The sequence below is a fragment of the Leptonychotes weddellii genome, chromosome 2 (assembly GCF_054177405.1).
Source record: "Leptonychotes weddellii isolate Sample4059 chromosome 2, ASM5417740v2, whole genome shotgun sequence".
In the NCBI taxonomy this organism is placed as follows: Eukaryota; Metazoa; Chordata; class Mammalia; order Carnivora; family Phocidae; genus Leptonychotes; species Leptonychotes weddellii.
In genome coordinates this window covers 115,357,400-115,378,336 of record NC_138370.1, presented here as the reverse complement: position 1 = coordinate 115,378,336, position 20,937 = coordinate 115,357,400, and the positions used below count along the sequence as shown (strand labels likewise).

The 20,937-nt window shown below is 38.4% G+C and overlaps 1 protein-coding gene across 1 annotated transcript in view; it reads right to left on the bottom strand.

Annotated features, from left to right (window-relative positions):
* Positions 1-20,937, bottom strand: part of MAPK10 (mitogen-activated protein kinase 10) — a 263,310-nt gene that overhangs the window by 89,172 nt on the left and 153,201 nt on the right. The window contains exon 4 of the mRNA XM_081813138.1: positions 19,521-19,531. Within this exon, the coding sequence (XP_081669264.1) occupies positions 19,521-19,531 (11 nt within the window). The remainder of the gene's footprint in view (positions 1-19,520; positions 19,532-20,937) is intronic.

The following is a 20,937-nucleotide window of genomic DNA, read 5'->3' as shown; positions in this document are numbered from 1 at the left end:
CTATGGTGAGCGCTGTGAATTGTGTAAGACTGTTGAATCACAGACCTGTACTTCTGAAAAAATTAATACATTATATGTTAAAAAAAAAAGAAGATTGTAGGAAGGGAAAAATGAAGGGGGGGAATCAGAGGGGGAGATGAACCATGAGAGACTATGGACTCTGAGAAACAAACTGAGGGTTCTAGAGGGGAGGGGGGTGGGGGGGATGGGTTAGCCTGGTGATGGGTATTAAAGAGGGCATGTATTGAATGGAGCACTGGGTGTTATACACAAACAATGAATCATGCAACACTATATCAAAAACTAATGATGTAATGTATGGTGATTAACATAACATAATTTTAAAAAAAAACCTCTGAGATTCAAAATTTCTTCTTGGTAGTACAAAAACCCCCTTGCATATACATATAACATCTGGTCTTGATAACATAACCCTAAAAGGGGAGAAGGGTCTTGGGTAACTGATGCAGTTACTACTGTAACAATATTCTGTCTCTAATCTAGAAATATCATGTTTGCTTTTGGGACAAAAGAAATGAAAATAGATATTAAAAACTAACAATGAGCTATAAAAGACACAAAGACCTATGAACACCATTAGGTAAGGTGTATGTTATGGACATGGTAGCTGAGTCTACATTTCTATTCCCTACCCATTACCATATTGATCAAAAGAAAAGGTATCAATGATAAGGCACTTAGACCAATGAGTTTCATCCTCCTCAAAGTACAAAGACACAGAAGTGTCAATTTTGCAAGAAGTGCTCAGTGACTAATGCTCTTCTCTAACATTTGTCCTACTTTTTCCTTTCAACTGGCTTTTCATATGTAGCTGCATAGTCAAAAGACTTCTTTGTCCATTCAAATTTCTACCTCAATTTGAGAGTAAAGCAACATTAGTGAAGAAATGTTACACAATATATCGAACACAGTTCGTTACAAACAAAAGAAAAAAGAGATTTTCTCAATTTTGCTCTCTCATGGAGAATTATTGCCTCTTTTCAAAGCTAATCCCATTAGGATCTTCCTGCTTTCTCAGAAATTGTTCTCTAAAAAATATGCTTTCCCTTTCTGGTATCTTCAGTCTCTCTGTCTCTCTCTGTTTTTCTCTAGGTGTCTGTCAACTGCCTGCTCTGTGTCCTTGTGTATCTCCAACTCCTCTCTTCCTCTCTTTTTGTGTATCTGTCATCTGTTTCTTGCTATTTCTCTGTGTTTCTGTATATCTCTGTCACCATCCCCTCTCTTACTCTCTCTCCACACACCCACCTCCAGCATCCAGCATTTCCTCTCTGATGAGGTACACAGGCTTTCCTGTCTTTTGAAAACATATCCTCTCCTGTACCCATGAGATTGCAATCACTTAACACCCAAGAGCTCTCCTTTGAAAGCCAACTTGACAGAAAAGGAGTCTGCACAATAATTGAAAAAGTGAAATTGAAAAACTCAGAGACAAACCTTAAAGAAAAGAGTATCAAAGTGAAGTAGTAAGTACCAAATCAAATAAGACAGAGACCAAAGAGGCTTTGATAGCTTTGGCATTTGGTTACTGGTAACAACGAGGGCCATTCCCATGGTGGTGTACACAGACGTGGACTCCAGTGATTTGGGAGTGACCAAGAGATGAAGAGTTTACAGCAATAAATATCTATTAACTGCCTACTCTGTGTCAGGAGCTGTGAATAGAAATACTTTAGAAATACAATTGGGAGCAAGTCTGATGGTCCCTGCCTGTAAGGAGTATGTATCTAGTAGGAAATAAGAAAATGTAAAGCTAGTGTGATGATGATTTGACAAAGAAAGTACCAGGCAATGTAGAAACATGTCAGAGCAGCACTGACCCTGGATTCAGGGGAATGATGAAGTGTAGCAAGGGCAAAGACTCCAAATCCTATTCTCCTCCTCATCTTGACCACACAGCTAGATGACATTTCAAGCCTTCTATACAGTTAGAAGTGGCCATATAACTGAGTTCTAGCCAATGAAATGTGAGCAGAAGGGAAGCACACCACTTCCGGGACTGCCTAATAAAGGTTCTCCATGCTTTTAAAGCCATCTGCTATTTGGAGAACTTGGAAGCCACAAGTGAATGTGGCAGAGACTTCATCAGCCTGGCTCCTCACATCACTGAATGGAGAGGCACCTTCCCATTATCCAGTTATTTACCTCTCCCCCACGTGACAAAAAAAGAAATAAACTTCTACTGTATTTGAACCTCTATTGGATTTTTTGGTCAATTTATTATACCCACCAGAATTATCCTAATGTATACGAATTGAAGGATGTGAAGGAGTTAGCCCGAGAAAAGCAATGGCATTTATATGTTTATATGTCCACCTCTCGACGACATAGGTGGCAGGATTTTTGACCCTGTCTATCCCGTTTTATATCCTTATGACATAGCACATTGCCTAATGTGAATCAGTCACTCAATAAATATTCATTGAATGAAAATGAATTAATGAGCTACCTCAGGGATGAGATTACATTTTTTGTTTTTCTTTATTTTTTCTTTATTTCAGGTTTATAAACAATGAATCTAGACAACTACCATATTTTACATTTTCTTCACTTTATTAAGCCTAGTCATTTTCCCCTTATTCCAGTAATGTTCCTCACATGTACCGTGCTGATAAATATATTCTAAACATTGACTTTAGCTGTATCAATGGCATTCATGTCTGATTTTCCAAACTTATAACCCTAATGCATTCTGTATGGATGCCATAAATATTAATTTATAGTGACTATGTTATCTCTCACATTTAGACACAAAAGTATGGAAGAATATTTTTAGTGACTTTGCATCAAGTCCTTGAATTGTACTTTTTAACAGTTCTTTTAGAACTTGCCATTTGTCCATGGTATTCAGTATTATCAGATCAAATACAAATTGGTACAGCATTTAATAAATAATTTGAAAAATCAATTGTGGTATTATTAGCTCACTCTTTAGATTAGCTAAAGGCATAATTATTAGAGAAAGTAAAATTATTCTAATTATTGCATTAAGAGTTGCATTTGTATCTATTTCATAGAGCTGATGCTAGTCTCTATTTTAAGTATTTTGATTATTTCTGTATTATTCCCAAAATTAGGGGGACATATTATTTATTTAATACACAGTAGACAGACAGATGGACATACAGACATAGTTATACACATTATAGTATTGATGGATTTAATATGCAACATTCAACACTTAAGGTGTTTCTGTCATGTGCCAGGCATTTTTGAAGTCTTGAGACAATAAGGATGAATTATCCAGGATTTCTGTCCCCAGGAGATTCATGATCTAACAACAGACTCAGACTTAAATAGCAATAAAAATACAAATCGTTCCAAAAGAGAGGGGGAAAAAGCATGTTATGTCAATCTGCATTGACAGAGTAATTACTTTTGCTAAGCAGTAGGAAAGGTGAGTTAAGGTTTCACAAATTTGGTAACCTTATACCTGAAAATTGAAATAAGTAGCAATTTCCCACGTAGAATGACAGACAGGTCAAGACCATCTCAGGTCGGGGAAATAGCTTCACATATATACCAGAAGCAAAAATGCAGCCAGCACATTTCGGAACATTGACTAGTATGCCATTCTAAAATATTTGAATTTTATTCTGTAAACAACTTTATTCTGTAAACAATGTCCTAGATTCATTCCATTGTTCCCAAATTTCCCCCACTTTGATCCAGTTCTTTACTGGTTCTTGAAATCTGCTTCCATCTCTCACTTAGAATCTCCCTCTCAATAGGATTTGGAATTAGTACCTGCCTCTCTAGCTCCTTCTGCTCAGGCTCTTGATTCCAATCTTGCCTTCAGGAGATTTGGATTAGATTATTTCACTGTCTTTCTGCACATTAATCTATAAAAAATAGTTCTCCCTTAGAAGCTGGTCACGATCCAGGTCAGGTAACACTAAAGAAAACTAACATGTATTGACTTTAATAAAGCCAGGCACTGTATTAACTCATTTAGAATTAACAACTCTGTACATACATATTTCTACCAGCCCTGTCTTCAGGTGAAATTACTGAGGTCACACACTGGTAGGACTGAGCCAGGATCCCAGCCAGGGATAGAGTCGAATAGTTTCAGAGTCTGCATTCTTAACCACTACGTTATGGTGCACTTTATGTGCCAGCCAGTTCATCTAGTTCCAAACAAAGGGCAGATTTTGAAAATTCCCAGCTTGAAAATCAGGAGAAGACAGATTCAAGAAGAATTTGATGTTACTTAACATTTCCAAACTTACACAGAAGTAAAAAATAGGAGATGAAAAGAAGCCAGTGGATTAATCATTTAGGGGGTCATGGTAGCCTTTTCCATAGCATCTTACTCCACCCAAAGAGTTATGCTGATAGAATTGGGGCACTGTCTATGAAGTGAGAATTTCTCACTTCATTCTTCAATAGTATGAAGTGGCACTAAATTCAGACTACCGTATTCAGAATTTTGATGATGAGGGAGACTCAGAGAGGTAGTTTGAGGGGCAGGAACATTCTAAATAACTTTTCTTTTTCCATGAGAATTCGGTGGGAGGTCTTCTGTAAGAATGGGAGGAGAAGGTACTGGAAGACAAGAGGCAGGTGATGCAAGATTGAGAGAAACTCATAGGTCCCAGAGGGAGGGGATGGACTTGAGAACACAGGTGGGTGGCCAGCCCTCTCCAGAAGTTCCTCGTGGAGAAGCAGAGAAGACTGTAGAAGACAGAGTTAGGAGGTGGAAGGGGAAATTGGGAGCTCACAGGCCTGAGGACATCTGTTTCCTCCAGGAAATAGGAGGTAAAGCCTTCTGCAAAAAATGGGGCGGGTGAAGTGGAGCTGGGAGCTGGCAATGACGGTTGTAAAAAGACTGTAACAGCCACCATGGGAAATGAGATAGGGAGCTGATGAGACACATAAGTAAAAGGACTGCTAAGCAGCAACAAGGGCCCAGCTGAGGATGAAGCCCATAAACTTATAATGGAGGAAATCACCGTGATTATGCGATTTCACAAGCTGAGCTCTGCCTTCCAGCAGCACAGAAAACAAGCCGGTTGGGCTGATCTAAATGGGGGTTTAGAAAACAGGGAGCTGCAGAGGACAAAGAGGGAAGAACATAGAGAGCATCTGAGACTGTCTTTGAAAATAATTTTCACGGTTCCAGCCTAAAGAGGAAAAAGGTAATCGAGCAGGAGAATGACAGGCTCAGAAAACAGGGAGGCCCTGAAAGACTCCTGCCCATAAGGAGATGCAGGGAGCAAAAGGAGGTGGAAAAAGGGACCATGTTAAGGTGACAACAATTTGGCTTATAATTTTCCTCTGCTCCCCGATTCTTTCCATTTTCTTAGGCACCTTAAACTTCCGTGCCAGTGAATTAGTTAATGTTCCAAGTTTGTTAGATTTTTGCAATACTAGTTATTCTCCAACTTACATTTTTGCTGGTTCATTTGAGTTTCTCTCATTGGTCACCTGGAAATCTAAAATTCATTCATTCTGGATCAGCCACTAGCCCTGTGATTGGTGTGTGACTAGGAAAAGGCAGCTCCCCTGGGTAAAGGGGTCTCCCAGGCACATTGCAGGATGGCGAGGGCAAGTTGGAGGGCAACCACCACATCCTTCATCCACGTGCCCTTGTACAGAGCACATATTCCCCAACTATATTTTCCAATCCTAGGTGAACTCAAAGAAAAACAAATTTTAAATACTTTTGGCATTGTATCTCCCTGGTTTGGAAGTAAAATCGTGATTTTTATGAATGGACATATTAAAATCTTCTGTGGAAAATATTTTAATGACAAAAAATAAAGGTAAATATAGATGAAGAAGAGCATACCTAAGAGAACTTTAAAGTAGGTGTCTTTAAATAAAAGAAACCCCACGTGAAATGAAGTGGCTAAATTCCCTCTCTCATAGTGATTTAGACTCCCCCATCACACAGAGAAGCTTAAAATGCAATGGTTCAATGCTGGATTCATAACTTTGGACATGTAAAGAGAAACTCACTTGACAAGGTCAAATATTTTAAATAAATTTATCAAATCCGGGAGTAGAGAGCGGAACAAGGAAATAGGGCTGTCACTCAAATTTCTAAACTAAAAGATGTCTTCCTTTGTCCTCAGCTCCCGCATTCAAATCCGTGATTAGCAAGACAACTCACTCTATAAACAGAATGTGATGCTATAATGGGCCAGAAGCATGACTGTGGAGAGAGGGGCCAAGTGCCTTCCTTCTGAGCTTTATAAAAAGTTCCTCTAAGCCTTAGTATTTTTAGTTACAATATTTATAACACCTACCTGCTCTTCTTTTGGTTTTTTGTTTGCTTGTTTGTTTGTTTTTAGCCACCTTTCCTACAGACAGAATAGAGCAGTAAATGAGAATGATTTCTGGAATCTGAGGAAAAGCGATTGCCATCTGTTATTTTAGCATAATTTAACTGAAGACTTTGCTTCCTTTCTGTAAGGAATGTTGGCTCTTCAAAATGCATTGGATAGTGCAGGATTAAGCCTTTAGGTATTTATATTTAAATTATAGTTTCTTTTTAAAAAGATAACCATGGATGCACTTTAATCCTAGCAATTAACCAGGATTTACGCATCTGGAAAAATAGCACACAGACCATAAACCAATTTTATTTTTGCAATGAAAATATCTATTGAAGCCCTAGAAGACAGGTGCTTAAGAGAAATAAGAATCAGTGTCACTTAGCCATTTAATCTTTGGGATTAAAGTAGAAACTGAAAAAAAATGTGTTTGCTAATTACTTCTCCTGATAAGGACATTAGCATTTTTATCAATACATGATTTACAGAGAGGACTCAATCATCTCTAAGTAAATAATTGTCTATGGAAATTTAAATGACTATCTTTCCCCTCTGCCAAGAAAAATGCTTCTGGGCTACAAACTCTTGCTGTCAGTTTTTACTACACAGATATATATTAATTACAAATTTACTGAAAAATGACAAGATTCAGAATAAATGTCCATAATACATTCTAAAAATCAAATACAATTTTTAAGATTTTAAACTACCAAACCCTTCAGTTTCAATTATCACACTGGCAACTATATATTTACAAATATGAACACATACATACTTAATGGTTATTACACAGAAATATGGATTATATATAATATTTTTTTCCTGTAAGCATTCTGCCATTAAACTTCTACCCATAGTTTCTCAAAGTACCACATTTTCTCTATGAAGGAAAAAACGTGATATTCATAAATATTAATCATCAATCAAGAAATACAGGAAGTATAGGGGCGCCTGGGTGGCTCAGTCGGTTAAGCATTTGCCTTCGGCTCAGGTCATGATCCCGGGGTCCTGGGATCGAGCCCCACGTCGGTTTCCTTGCTCTGTGGGGAGCCTGCTTTTCCCTCTCCTCCCGCCTTGTGCTCTCTCTCACTATCTCTGTCTCTCTCTCTCAAATAAATAAATAAAATCTAAAAAAAAAAGAAAAGAAAAGAAATACAGGAAGTATGTATTTGGGGATTGTGCCATGCAAAAAGGCCCAAGAGGCAAAATATGGGGGAAAAAAATACAGTCTCTGTCCTATTGTACGGACCATGGCAACTTCACGCCTCTTACCAATATAAAGGCAATATTTGAAGCTCAATGTTCCTTATATCAAGAAGGTTGCAATTAAGGGTCTAAATTGTAAAAAACAGGGATACAAAATATGCTGATATTCCAGATGTGGATCAAAGCAATCATCTCCACTGGTCAGGGACTAACTGGAAATGTGTGATTAAAGCTGCATCATTTAGCATAATGGTTCTTTAGGAGCTCAAAAAATGTGCAGTAGGACTGTGAGTGATGTTTCCAGAAACCAAATAAAATCATCATTCGGGACCCACTGATCCAGTGTCTTTTGTGTTATTCAGGAAGTCTGATACTTTAAGAAATCCTCTGGATGATTTCACCCATTTCTTTTCATACCATCAACCTCATAACCACAAAACTCTATCCAAAGTCTGTGCTTAAAGATGGTTAGCTGGGTCTGTGCAGTCATGTTACAAATTTTAAAACTAATATTTAAAACTTGTATAAATATTGTAAATAATCTTGGTTAACTGAAGCTCAGAATGCAAGATAGGAACAAAAAGTTCAGATGTTTCTTTGCTAGACTCACTTATGGAGTACTAGTAAAGTCATTTTTTTTTTGAAAGATTTTATTTATTTATTTGATAGAGAGAGACAGAGCGAGAGAGGGAACACAAGCTGGGGGAGTGGGAGAGGGAGAAGCAGGCCTCCCGCGGAGCAGGGAGCCCGATGTGGGGCTCGATCCCAGAACCCCGGGACCATGACCTGAGCCGAAGGCAGACACTTAACGACTGAGCCACCCAGGCGCCCCAGTAAAGTCATTTTTTTAAATCCCATGTTCTGAACTATAATGTGTATAATATGCACATTCTGATAATAATGCAGCTGGTATAATCAGCCATCTTCCTAAATTATGTAAATTGACCTTTTGCAATTTTCCACTGGTTGAAAAGAGTAACATTAAGACTACCTTTCTTGAATCTATTAAAAGTCATGACAATACCAGATTTAAGGCAATCTCTTGTATCTAATTTTATCTTTTTGAGTCCTGTGAGATAAATATTATCGCCATTTTACAGACGTGTAAACGAAGGTCCTAGAGATGAAGTTAAATACAATCATTGATGAAATACAATGGTAAATCCAATTATCTTGAAGTGTAAGTATATTTATAACTAAAAAGACTGAACATGATACTATAAGGTTTCTTAAAGTATCTGTAATTGAATCGATAATATTTAAATGTGCAAATATTTTACAGAATTCAAAGAATTTATTTAATTAATTTCCTTCCTAATCATAATTAGCAATAAACAGATGTTGAATATTTTTCCATCATGTACCCTAACATTGCCAAGTTTCAATCTCTTTTGTTCTGGTACTATTTACAAATATTCCCTAAACTTTGCCAGCCATTTTGAAAAAAAAAAAATTGTGCTATTAGTTCAAGGATGATTAAATCAGTGTGTGGATGGAATAGTTCCAATTTGTCACCAAGATGAGAAAAGCTGTTAAATATGTTAGGGACACAATAGTGTCTTTTTCCTTAATAAAAATGAGTACATTAAAAAGAGAGGACCTACAATAAACCATTTTTAAGTACTTAGAGGCTATTATTATTTAAAGAAGTTTCCAAGCACAGTGATTGCTTTACTAATATGACTTGATTTGGCATTATTACCAGTAATTTTTTCGAGCTTTTGAAAAACCAAATTTTTGTTTGTTTAGTGTTTGATTCTGTTGCTTCATTGTATCCAGTTTAGTTTTTGATGAGTGCTCTGACCTACTCACAGTAATTCTACCTACTAGTACTATGTAGAAGTAGAAAAGTCAAAGATTCAAATTGTGTTCCACAATTTTTTTTTTAAAGATTTTATTTATTTATTTGAGAGAGAGCGAGAGAATGAGCAAGAGAACACAAGCAGGGAGAGCAGCAGAGGGAGACAGAGAAGCAGACTCCCTGCTAAGCAGGAAGCCCAATGCGGAACTCGATTCCAGGACCCTGGGATCATGACCTGAGCTGAAGGCAGATGCTTAACTGACTGAGTCACCCAGGCGCCCCAAATTGTGTTCCACAATTTAAAAAAAACAAAAATAAAACAAACAACAAAGAAAAGGCCTTTCCTTCTCTACCCCACTATCTAAGGCATGGGGAGCTCTGCAGTCAATAACTCAGACTCCTTTGGGAGTGGTTTTGATTTGTCACATTATCAATACTTTACTCTGATGTATATGGGATCCCTTATTCCCCAAGTCTCTTATATGTTGGGTGGATGCTAAGTCACATCTATGTTTTTCATCTTCAAATCCTACTTGGGAATAAACAAGGTTTGTTTTTTGGTTTTTTTTTAGATTTTATTTATTTATTTGACAGAGAGAGACACAGCGAGAGAGGGAACACAAGCAGAGGGAGCGGGAGAGGGAGAAGCAGGCTTCCCGCTGAGCAGGGAGCCCGATGCGGGGCTCGATCCCAGGACCCTGAGATCATGACCTGAGCCGAAGGCAGACGCTTAACGACTCAGCCACCCAGGTGCCCCGGGAATAAACAAGGTTTAAGTGAATGTGTATCTATACATGTGTGCCAAGCTAACATAGTTGCAGCATCAAATGCTGGGCCAAGGAAGGGCCCTCCAGATAAAATAAATGCTGTAACAAACTTCATTTCCTGAACCACAGTGTTACTTATGGAATGGTTTTTTTTTTAAGATTTTATTTATCCATTTGAGAGAGAGAGCATGAGCCGGGGTAGGGGGAAACGGGGGGGCGAGACGGAGAAGCAGACTTCCCGCTGAGCAGGGAGCCCAACATGGGGCTTGATCTAGGGCCCGGAGATCATGACCTGAGTGGAAGGCAGACACTTAACCATTTGAGCCACCTAGGTGCCCCACTTATGGAATGTTTTCATTCCCTGTCCATTAGTACAGGAATTTTAGACTTCCCTTTAGTCTATCTAACCCTTAACTTGACTAAGATGAAATGACACTGCCAGGAAGGCTCACTCTATTCACCAACATCCACTTATCAAAGGAAGGTGAGAAAACAGGAATACATGAACACCCAAGGTTCTGCTGAACATGTCTGACAACTTAAATCTTAGATTGTTTACCTGCATAGGATCTTATTGCTGTAGATCACTAACTGAAGGATATTCACCAGAAAGGATTTTTCAGATTTTTGTGGAAAGCAAAACTATATATACCTCTATGTATGAAATTATGTGTGTTTCTGTGTGTATGTGTATATGCATATATATATATAAATAGCATATATTCAATTAAGATAATTAATCCATTGGATTAATATGTATGTATTATATATACACATATATATTATAAATTATATATTGGTTATATATTCATTATGTATATAAATATATGGATATATATCCAATTTAAGATAAATTAATACACTGGGTTATTTCCAGTGCATCTTATCAATACAATTATTTCAACTGTAATTAAATGCTGTCCTCTAGCTCTAACTGGAATTCATAAAAGTTTAGTTAACATAATATGTATCATCTTATTTCTACATATTTAATTTTCTAGGCACAGTTCTTATAATAAGCCACACAAAGTCTATGCTTTTGTCAGTATTAAGCTTTCATCTTTGATACAAATATCCTGTAAAAGATCACCTTGCAAAATTGGATTGGTACTGCTGATCAGTTGATTATAAGTAGATGACAAAGAGAACAAGTCCAAGAAGAGAAAGAATATGGTTTTAATTCCTATCATTTAAACTGTACAATCAACTCTTTTCAGTTAAAGAGCAGACCAACCTTGGCAAGTCTTCTCTGCTTAAGCTTGGTTTTGACTTTTGCCACCACTTTCATTGTCAGTTTGAATCATATTTGGAGAAAGAAATAGAGAAAAGAGAAATGTTGCTTGGCTTGGCAAGCAAAAGTAGGATGGAAGTGAGAAAAGACAGTGAACTCTCTGCTGTTGATTTGTTCTTATGTTCTTTTCTTGTTCTGGAGCGGGTAGTGGAAACAACCCTAATGAGATCCTCTTCTGATGATTGGAAAAATGTTCTGAAATATTTGCTCATCTAGCTCCCAACCACTGTTGTTAAAAAAGTATCTCCTAGCTTACAATGTTCCACCTAGGAAGGTACAGAGGACTTCTTTGTTCACATGGAAAAGCAAAATCATTGTTTCTTCTTTTTTTTTAATTTATTAAGGTATAGTTGACATACAATATTATGTTAGTTTCAAGTGTACAACATATTGATTTGACATTTGTGTACATTGCAAAGTGGTCATCACAATAAGTCCAGTTACCATCTGTCATATTACAAAGTTAATACAATATTATTGACTATATTCCCCATGCTGTATATTACATCCCCGTGACTTACTTATTTTATAACTGAAAGTCTGTACTTCTTAATCCTCCTTACCCATTTTGCCCATCCCCCAACCCTCCTTTCTTCTGGCAAACACCAATCTGTTCTCTGTATCAATGAGTCCAGGTTTTGCTTTGTTTGTTTTGTTTTTTCAATTTCACATATAAGTGAAGTCATGAAACATTTGTCTATCTCTGTTTGAATTCAGTTTGCTAATATTTTGTTGAGGATTTTTCCATCTATGTTCATCAAGGATATTGGCCTGTAATTTTCTTTTTTTGTGGTGTCCTACTCTGGTTTGGGTATCAGGGTAATACCGTCCTCGTAAAATGAATTTGAAAGGTTTCCCACCTCTTCAATTTTTTGGTAGAGTTTTCTCTTTCATTTCTGACTTTATTTACTTAAGCCCTCTCTCTTTTTTTCTTGATAAATCTGGGTAAAAATTTGTCAATTTTGTTCATCTTTTCAAAGAACCAGTTCTTAGTTTCATTGATCTTTTCTATTATCTTCTTAGTCTATATTTCATTTATTTCCACTCTGATCTTTATTATCTCTGTCCTTCTATTAACTTGGGGCTACATTTGTTTTCCTTTTTGTAGTTCTTTTAGGTAAAAGTTAAATTCTTTATTTGAGATTTCTCTCATGTCTTTAGGTGGATACTATGAACTCTTCTCTTAGAATTGTTTTTGCTGCATCCTCTAGATTTTGGTATATCTTATTTCTGTTTTCTTTTGTCTCTAGGTATTTTTAATTTATTTTTTAATTTCTTCTATGACCTCACAGTTGTTCAGTAACATGTTGTTTTATCTCTTCATATTTGCAGTTTTTCCAGTTGTCTTCTTGTAATTGACTATTAGTTTCATACTATTGTGGTCAGAAAAGATGCTTGATATGATTTCACTCTTCTTGAACTTATTGGGGGTGAAACTTGTTTTGTGACCTAATATGTCATCTATTCTCAAGAATGTTCCATATGCACTTGAGAAGGATATGTATCCATTGCTTTTGGGTGGAATGTTTTATAAATAGGTTAAGTCCATTTGGTCTAATATGTCATTTAAGGCCGATGTTTCCTTATTGATTTTCTGTCTGGATGATCCATCCATTGATATAAGTTGAGTGTTAAAATCCCCCACTATTATTGTATTGCTGTCAATTTCTACCTTTAGGTCCATTAGTATTTGCTTTACATATTTAGTGCTCCAATATTGCATATATATTTATACCTATTTTATCTTCTTGTTGGATTGACCCCTTTATCATTATATAATGTCTTTCTTCATCTTTTATTACGGTCTGTTTTAAAGTCTATTTTGTCGATAAAAGTATAGCTACCCCAGCTTTCTTTTTGTTTCCATTTGCATGAAACATCATTTTCTATCCCTTCATTTTCAGTCTGTGTGCCTTACATCTGAAGTGAGTCTCTTATAGGCAGCATAAAAATCTTTCTTTTTAAGATTTTATTTATTTATTTGACAGAGAGAGAGAGCACAAGCAGGTGGAGGGGGAGAAGCAGGCTCCCCACTGAACAGAGAGCTCAACATAGGGCTTGATCCCAGGACAAACACTTAACCGACTGAGCCACCCAGGCGCCCTTGTGTCTTTTTTTAGATCCATTCCGCCACTCTGACTTTTGATTGGAGAATTCAGTCCATTTACATTTGAAATAATTACTGATAGGTATGTGCTTATTGCCATTTTGTTTATTGTTTTCTGGCCATTTTTGCAGTTCTCTTTCTCTCTTTTCCCTGTGGCTTGATGAATTTCTTTAATGTTATGTTTAGATTCCTTTCTTATTTTCTTTTGTGTATTTACTTTAAGTTTTTGCTTTGTGGTTACCAGGAGGCTCACATATAACATCCTTTTTATATAGCAGTCTATTTTTAAGTTGATAGCAACTTAAATTTGAACACATTCCAAAACTACACTTTTACTCCCCTGACAATTTGTTTTTGATGTCACATTTTACATCTTTTTATTGTGTATGTCTCTTAATTATTGTAGTTTTAGTTAATTTTACTAATTTGTCTTTTAACTTTCTGAAGTAGCTTTAGAAGTGATTAATCTACTACATTTCCTGTATTCTTACCATTTCCAGTGAGATTTTCACTTTCATATGTTTTCTTGTTATTAATTTTTGCCATCTTTTTTCAGCTTAAAGAGGTCCCTTTACTATTTCTCGTAAGACCAGTTTGGTAGTAGTGAACTCCTTTAGTTTTTGCTTCTCTAAAAAACTCTTTATCTCTCCTTCAAATCTGAATAATAATCTTGCCAGGTAGCATATTTTTGGTTGAAAGTTGTTTGGTGTTTTTTTTTTTTCCTTTCAGCACTTTGGATATATTGTATCACTCTCTTCTGGCCTGAAAAGTTTCTGTTGAGAAATCTGCTGATTGCCTTATGGAGTTTCCCTTGTATGAAACAATTTGTTTTTCTCTTCATGCTTTTAAGATTCTCCCTTTACTTGTTGGCAATTTAATTATTATATTACTTGGTGTGGTGCTCTTTGGGTTCATTTTATTTGAAATTCTCTGGACTTCCTGGTCCTGGATGTCTGTTTCCCTCCCCAGGAAAGGGAAGTTTTCAGCCATTATTTCTTTAAATAAGTTTTCTGTCTCTTTCTCTCTCTCTTCTTCTGGACCCCTATAATGTGAATGTTATTCTGTTTGATATTGCCCCAGAGGTCCCTTAAATTATTTTCATTTATTTTTTTTTTATTTTTGCCCTTCTATCTGGATGAGTCTATTGCTTTGTCTTCCAAGTTGCTGGTCCATATTTCAACTTCATCCAGTCTGCTATTGAACCCCACCTAGGATATTTTTCAGCTCAGTCATATTCTTCAGCTCTGTGATTTCTGTTGGTACTTTCTTATGTTTTCTCTCTCTCTGTTAAAGTTCTCACTATGTTCATCCATTCTTTTCCCGAGTTCAGTGAGCATCTTTATGACCATTACTTTGAATTCTTTATCAGGTATATCCTATCTCTGTATCATTAGGTCTTTTTCTGAATTTTTATCTTGTTCTTTCATTTAGAACATATTTCTGTTGCCTCATTTTGTTTGACTCTCTGTGTTTCTATGTACTTGGCAAAACAGCTACCTCTTTCAGTCTTGATCCTTCTCATTCAACCTTGCGCTAGCTTTTGGTTGTCCCTTGAACCTTTGTGATTGTCTAAACTGCCTGATTTATTCTTGATATACCCCCATGTTTTCAGTCAGTGATCCAAGGGGAAGAATCTCATTTAGCACCTGATATCAGTCTGATTGGAAACCAAATCCTCAGGCAGCAGCTTTAGAGTGTGCAAATATATACAGTCCTGTGGGTCTGCAATTGTAATCCCTGTTAGCCTCCAGACTAGGAGATCTGGAGCTGTCCCCTGGATGACAATTGCAATGGGGGCTCCAGAAGAGTATATGAGCTCCTTTCTGGGAAGTCATACTGAGCTATAGTAAGGTCAAGGGAGTGTGCAAGGATGGTGTCTCCCTGCTTAAGCTCCCTAGGAGCACCTCCTAGACCTCCAAATGTGTGGGAAACCAGAAACATGTCCTTCAGGCTGAAGCTCCAGGCTAAGTAAATAGGCCTTTTTCATAGGAAGACTGGAGTTGTGTTTCAGTCTGCTCTCTGTGTTCCTCCCTGTGGGCGGTGGCCTGCCAAGAGCTGTCTTTCTGGTTGTTACAGTCCCATGGAGCTCTGGAATTCCAGTCCTCTTGGCCACCAGGGTCAGGTGATCAAGGGATATCCCCTGTGTAGATTGCACATGCCTCCTGGCTCTAGCAAGGCAGCTGAAGAGTATAGTAGGGAGGGTATGCCTGCCTGCTTCAGAAAAACAGGAAGAAAATGTCTTGTTTACACATGCCCGCAGGCTTCAGTGATACAGCAAGAGAGAGCCTTGTCAGCGCACGCACTGTCTTTAGGCAGAACATGGAAGGATGCCATGACTGCTTATTCTTGTGCGCCCCAGCCAGGGAACAGGGGAGAGTTGCAACTGCTTGTGCTCTCCAGTTTCAGCAAGTGCTCTAAGTTCTTACCCCAACCTGTTCCAGCCATGACGCCATGTCCAAGCCTACCTGCTTGTGCTAGCAGTTGGTGTGGAGAGTATAACAATGGCATCTGTCAGTGCCTCTGACTCCAGGGAGAATCTCAGCTGCCCCCAACCCTCCAGCCAATCACCTCAAAGCAGCAAATGAATTTCCCTCACATATATTCTAGGTATTTTTCAAACTGCCGTTTATTCACTGGATCTTGGGGAGAGCAAGACCACACATGAGCCTTCCAAGATGTGAACCTCAGTTTTCTATGGCACTTTGGGATCCCCAGACATCAGCCTCATTGGTTTTCCAAACCAGACATTCTGGGGGTTCATCTTTCTGGTGCACATCCCATGGGCCAGGGTGCCCAGTGTGGGACACCAACCCTCTGCTCCTCTGGGAGATGTGCCTATGTGGTGAGATCCCTCCTTATTGAGTGTTGCTGCACTGGGGGTGGGGTTTTGCAAGATCGTATCTGCCTCTCCTACCATTCTCGATGTGGTCCTTTTATCCTTTACTGTAGAGAACAGTTCATCTAGTTTTCAGATATTTTCCAGAGGAAAATGATCCTTATGTAGGTGTAGACTTGGAAGTCCATTGGAGGAAGTGAGTTCAGGGCCTTCCTACACTGCCATCTTGGACCCTGCTCAATCATTGTATCTTTCTGTTACAATAGATAATCTTTATTTTTTTTTCCTCAGAGGTAGGAATAAAATTTCCATTTATTCCAAAATATTTCCCATTAGATTTTATTTAATGATTCTCAATAATGACATTGTTGGTCCATCATCCATGGTGAATGAAAAAATAGCATAGTAGTGATTAATTCCTTTTGAAGATATTATAGTATTGCCTGTTTGTTCCACCTGATAATAAGTAAGCAGTGAAGCAATCCAAAGAGAGGAAAGAAAGTATAAGAACCCAATAATAAATTTAAGGTAACTGAAACAGTAGAAATGAGACTCCATTTCAAACGTTAAGTACCTATATGCCAACATTTGCACTTGAAAAGCAAAATCCTTATTACACAAACACACAAAATTTTGTAATGGCACATGCAAAAAAAAAAAATTGATGATAAACATCCCTTTTGTTTTATTCCTGTTCTAAAGAAAATAAAGCAAAATAAATGAATCATCTGTTTCAGATTGTCTGCCTCCCACACCCAAGGTCCCCAGATACTCCCAATTTCCAATTTTTCCCAGTCACTATACTCAGGATTGTATGGGACATTCAAAATACACAAATTTGAGTTTTCATGAACAGAGGAATGGTCTGTGGATTTTATTTTTTTTTAAAGATCATTTATTTATTTATTTGACAGAGAGAGACACAGCAAGAGAGGGAACACAAGCAGGGGGAGTGGGAGAGGGAGAAGCAGGCTTCCTGTGGAGCAGGAAGCCTGATGCAGGGCTCGATCCCAGGACCCTGTGATCACGACCTGAGCCGAAGGCAGACACTTATCGACTGAGCCACCCAGGTGCCCCGACTTTAGAAACATGTCTGAGAATGGATGTGTGTTTGATGCAGGAGAGGTGGATAAACTCACCAGTGACAAAAGGCAATAAAAAGGAAATTAAATTAAAGGCTGAAGATAGAGAGGACAAATTCATACAAGAATAGATCTTCAAGAGAGATAGTATACTATTAGCCTAAGTCATGATAAATAAAGATATCTCAAAGCTAGGTTGAGAAAGAGGGACAAGGAAGGGACAACCATATTCATGTCCAGAAAGGAATGTGCTGGAATTGTGCTGTCTGTGCACATAGTAGAGTCATGAACTGGAAGATGAGGAAGAGGAATATGACATCCTATTTCTGTCCTTTCATCTTTGTCTTTGCTAACTTTATTTCCCTCAACTATAAACCAAAAGACTAATAATAATCCCAAAAACTCCAAGGCTAACATTTTGGAATTCAGGTGTCCTTACTGATAAATTGCTGATAAATTTGTTGTAAAACTGGGTTAAAAATTTTACTCAAGGACATTTTATTTATTGAAGTCTATCTCAGTTAGTATACCAAAGATCTAAGATGATTTCTGCCCTGTACAAGAAGAAATAGAGACCCAAAATGTCCTAAAAACGTATCACAAAATTTTTAGTAGATTTTCAGATGTTTCTGGTACAGTCTGTTAACTTCTTGAGAAAAATGCTGCTTTGGGTCTATTTTTCAATCATTAAAGATCTATTAGCTTCCTTTTGCTAGTGTCCTCATTTTCTGTGGCAGTTTTATTTAAAGGAAAATAAAACAATCCCAATGAGTATGAACTGAGAGATGTAGGAAAACTTTCGTATGTTCTACAATTTTCCCTTAAAGAAAGATAATGAGAAATTCCTCTGCTTTCTCCATTTCCCGTCTCTCCTCCTTCATAAAATTTTTTTCTTTTTAATAATTTTTTTTTGAAGATTTTATTTATTTGACAGAGAGAGACACAGTGAGAGAGGGAACACAAGCAGGGGGAGTGGGAGAGGGAGAAGCAGACTTCCCGTTGAGCAGGGAGCCCGATGCGGGGCTCGATCCCAGGACCCTGGGATCATGACCTGAGCCGAAGGCAGACGCTTAATGACTGAGCCACCCAGGTACCCCCAAATTTTTTTCTTTTTGTCTTATTTTCTATTACATTTTGAAAGTTGTTCATAAATACAATGATCTCCTAAATAGGGTTCCCACTCCCCACGTGGTATAAAAGACATATAGCAGAATGCAGAAAATATAAACATATATTGTAATGTAGAAAGGAAATTAAAATTACTAATATTTAATAAACAAATTAATACTGGTCCATCCTAAACACACATTATCCCCCTTTAGCAATTAGTCTCATTTTACCTAGGGTAAAAAATGTTTGAAAGGAAAAGGGAAGTTTCATAGTTTGAAGGGGATTGACAGAGGCACCCTAAATTCTTTCCTCTGAAAACATTATAGTTCATTTTGCTGCTCTAGGAGATTTGTAGCATTTATCTGCAGTAGAATCTTTATTATACCATCTGTATTAGTATTGCTGCCACAACAAACCTCCACAAACTTAACTACTTAAAAACACAAATTTATTATCTGACAGTTCTGCAGGTCCGAAGTCCTTACATGGGCCTCACCAGGCTAAAGTCAAGATTTTAGCAGACTCGCTCCTTTCTGGAGGTGCTAGAAAAGAATCTGTTTTCATGCTCATTTGGGTTTCTTGGGAGATTCCAATTCCTTGTGGTTTCATGACTCTAATGCAGCCTCTATATTCTTGTTGATGGGCAGCTGATAGCCATTCCCACCTTCTGGAAGCTAGCCCATTCCTTGACTCATGACCTTCTTCCTCTATCTTCAAAGTTAGCAACAATAAAGCAAGTCTTTCTCATGTTTTAAATCTCTTATCTCTTCTTTCCCATTGCATCTTTCTGACCCACTCTTCTGCCTTTCATGCGATTAGATTGATCTCTCCTGGATATCTCAGGATAAACTCCCCATTTTAAGGCCCTTAACCTTAATCACATCCACAGAGTCCCTCTTGCCACATAAAATAATACAATCAAGGACTCTGGAGGGTTAGAGTCTAGACATCTTTGGGGGACCATTGTTCTGCCTACCATGCCATGAAATTATTTTGTGCCACGAAGAGGTTCACCTCATACCTGCACCATAACTAATAAATAAAGAAAAACCAAAAATAAGAATTTCTTTACCTGTTTAAATATCTTTGAAATGAAATGTTTGGTCCATTGTTAAAAATATTAAACTGTTCCATTTTTTAGTAGCAAAAGCAACTACTGATTGACATTAGATAATTATTAAGTAAATTTCAATAAAGGCTTTGGTATATTTGATAAATCAGGTTTAAAAGCTAGTATATTATTTAGAAGGGCACCAACCATGCATTGCTGCCATTTGCATTGACTAAGCATTGAGAGTGAACTTAAAACCAGTTATCAAGGGGGAGGATGGCAAGATGGCGGAGGAGTAGGAGACCTAAATTTTGTCTGGTCCCAGGAATTCATCTAGATAGGGATCAAACCATTCTGAACAACTACGAACTCAACAGGAGATCGAAGAAAAAATAGCAGCAACTCTCTGAACAGAAAAGCGACCACTTTCTGGAAGGCAGGACGTGCGGAGAAGTGAATCAGAGGTGATATTCAGGAGGATAGACAGCGGGGGAGGGGGCCTCCGTTGACCACTTCTGGCAAGTGATAGAGCCACGGAGCACAAAATCTGAACTTTTAGAAGTCGGCTCCACTGAGGGACGTCGCTCCAGTGGCTAAGTGGGAGGTAGAACCCTCGCTGGGACAGTGTGGTCTCAGGACCCTCGGGGTCACAGAAAGACCGGGGGTGCCTGAGTGTGGCAGAGCTCCCAGGTATCGGAGCAGAGAAGCCGGCTGCAGAGACAGAGCCAAGGAGTGGGCTCTGAGCTTGGGGTTGCCATAAACCATGATCTGCAGCACAGTCAGGCCACTGCTCTTCCAGCAGGGACCCAACAAGTGGCAGATCCGGGGGACTCCCTTCCTCCCCAGGGAGGAGCAGCACGGGACTGCACCACAGGGATCTGCTGGGTTTGGAGACTCCACACGGGATCATATGCCAGAGACAGAAATGCTCAGTCACAGGCCGGGTGAGCACGGAGTGCAGCCAGAGACTGGGGAGACAGGAGTGACTGACTGCTTTTCTCTGGGGGATCACTGAGGAGTGGGGCTCCGAGTTCTCAGCTCCTCTGAGGCGGAGATTGGGAGGCTGCCATTTTCACTCCCGTCCTCCAAAGCTGTACAGAAAGCTTGCAGGGAACAAAAGCTCCCGAGAGCAAACGCATGCAGATTACTTAGCCCAGACTGGCAAGGGCAGGGCAATTCCACCTCCAGCAAAGACATTTGGGAACCACGGCAACAGGCCCCTCCCCCAGAAGATCAGCAAGAACAGCCAGCCAAGACCAAGTTTACCGATCAATGAGAATGGCAGAACTCCAGCACTAGGGGAATACTGCACATAGAATTCATGGCTTTATGTCCACAATAGCCAAACTGTGGAAAGAACCAAGATATCCATCAACAGATGAATGGA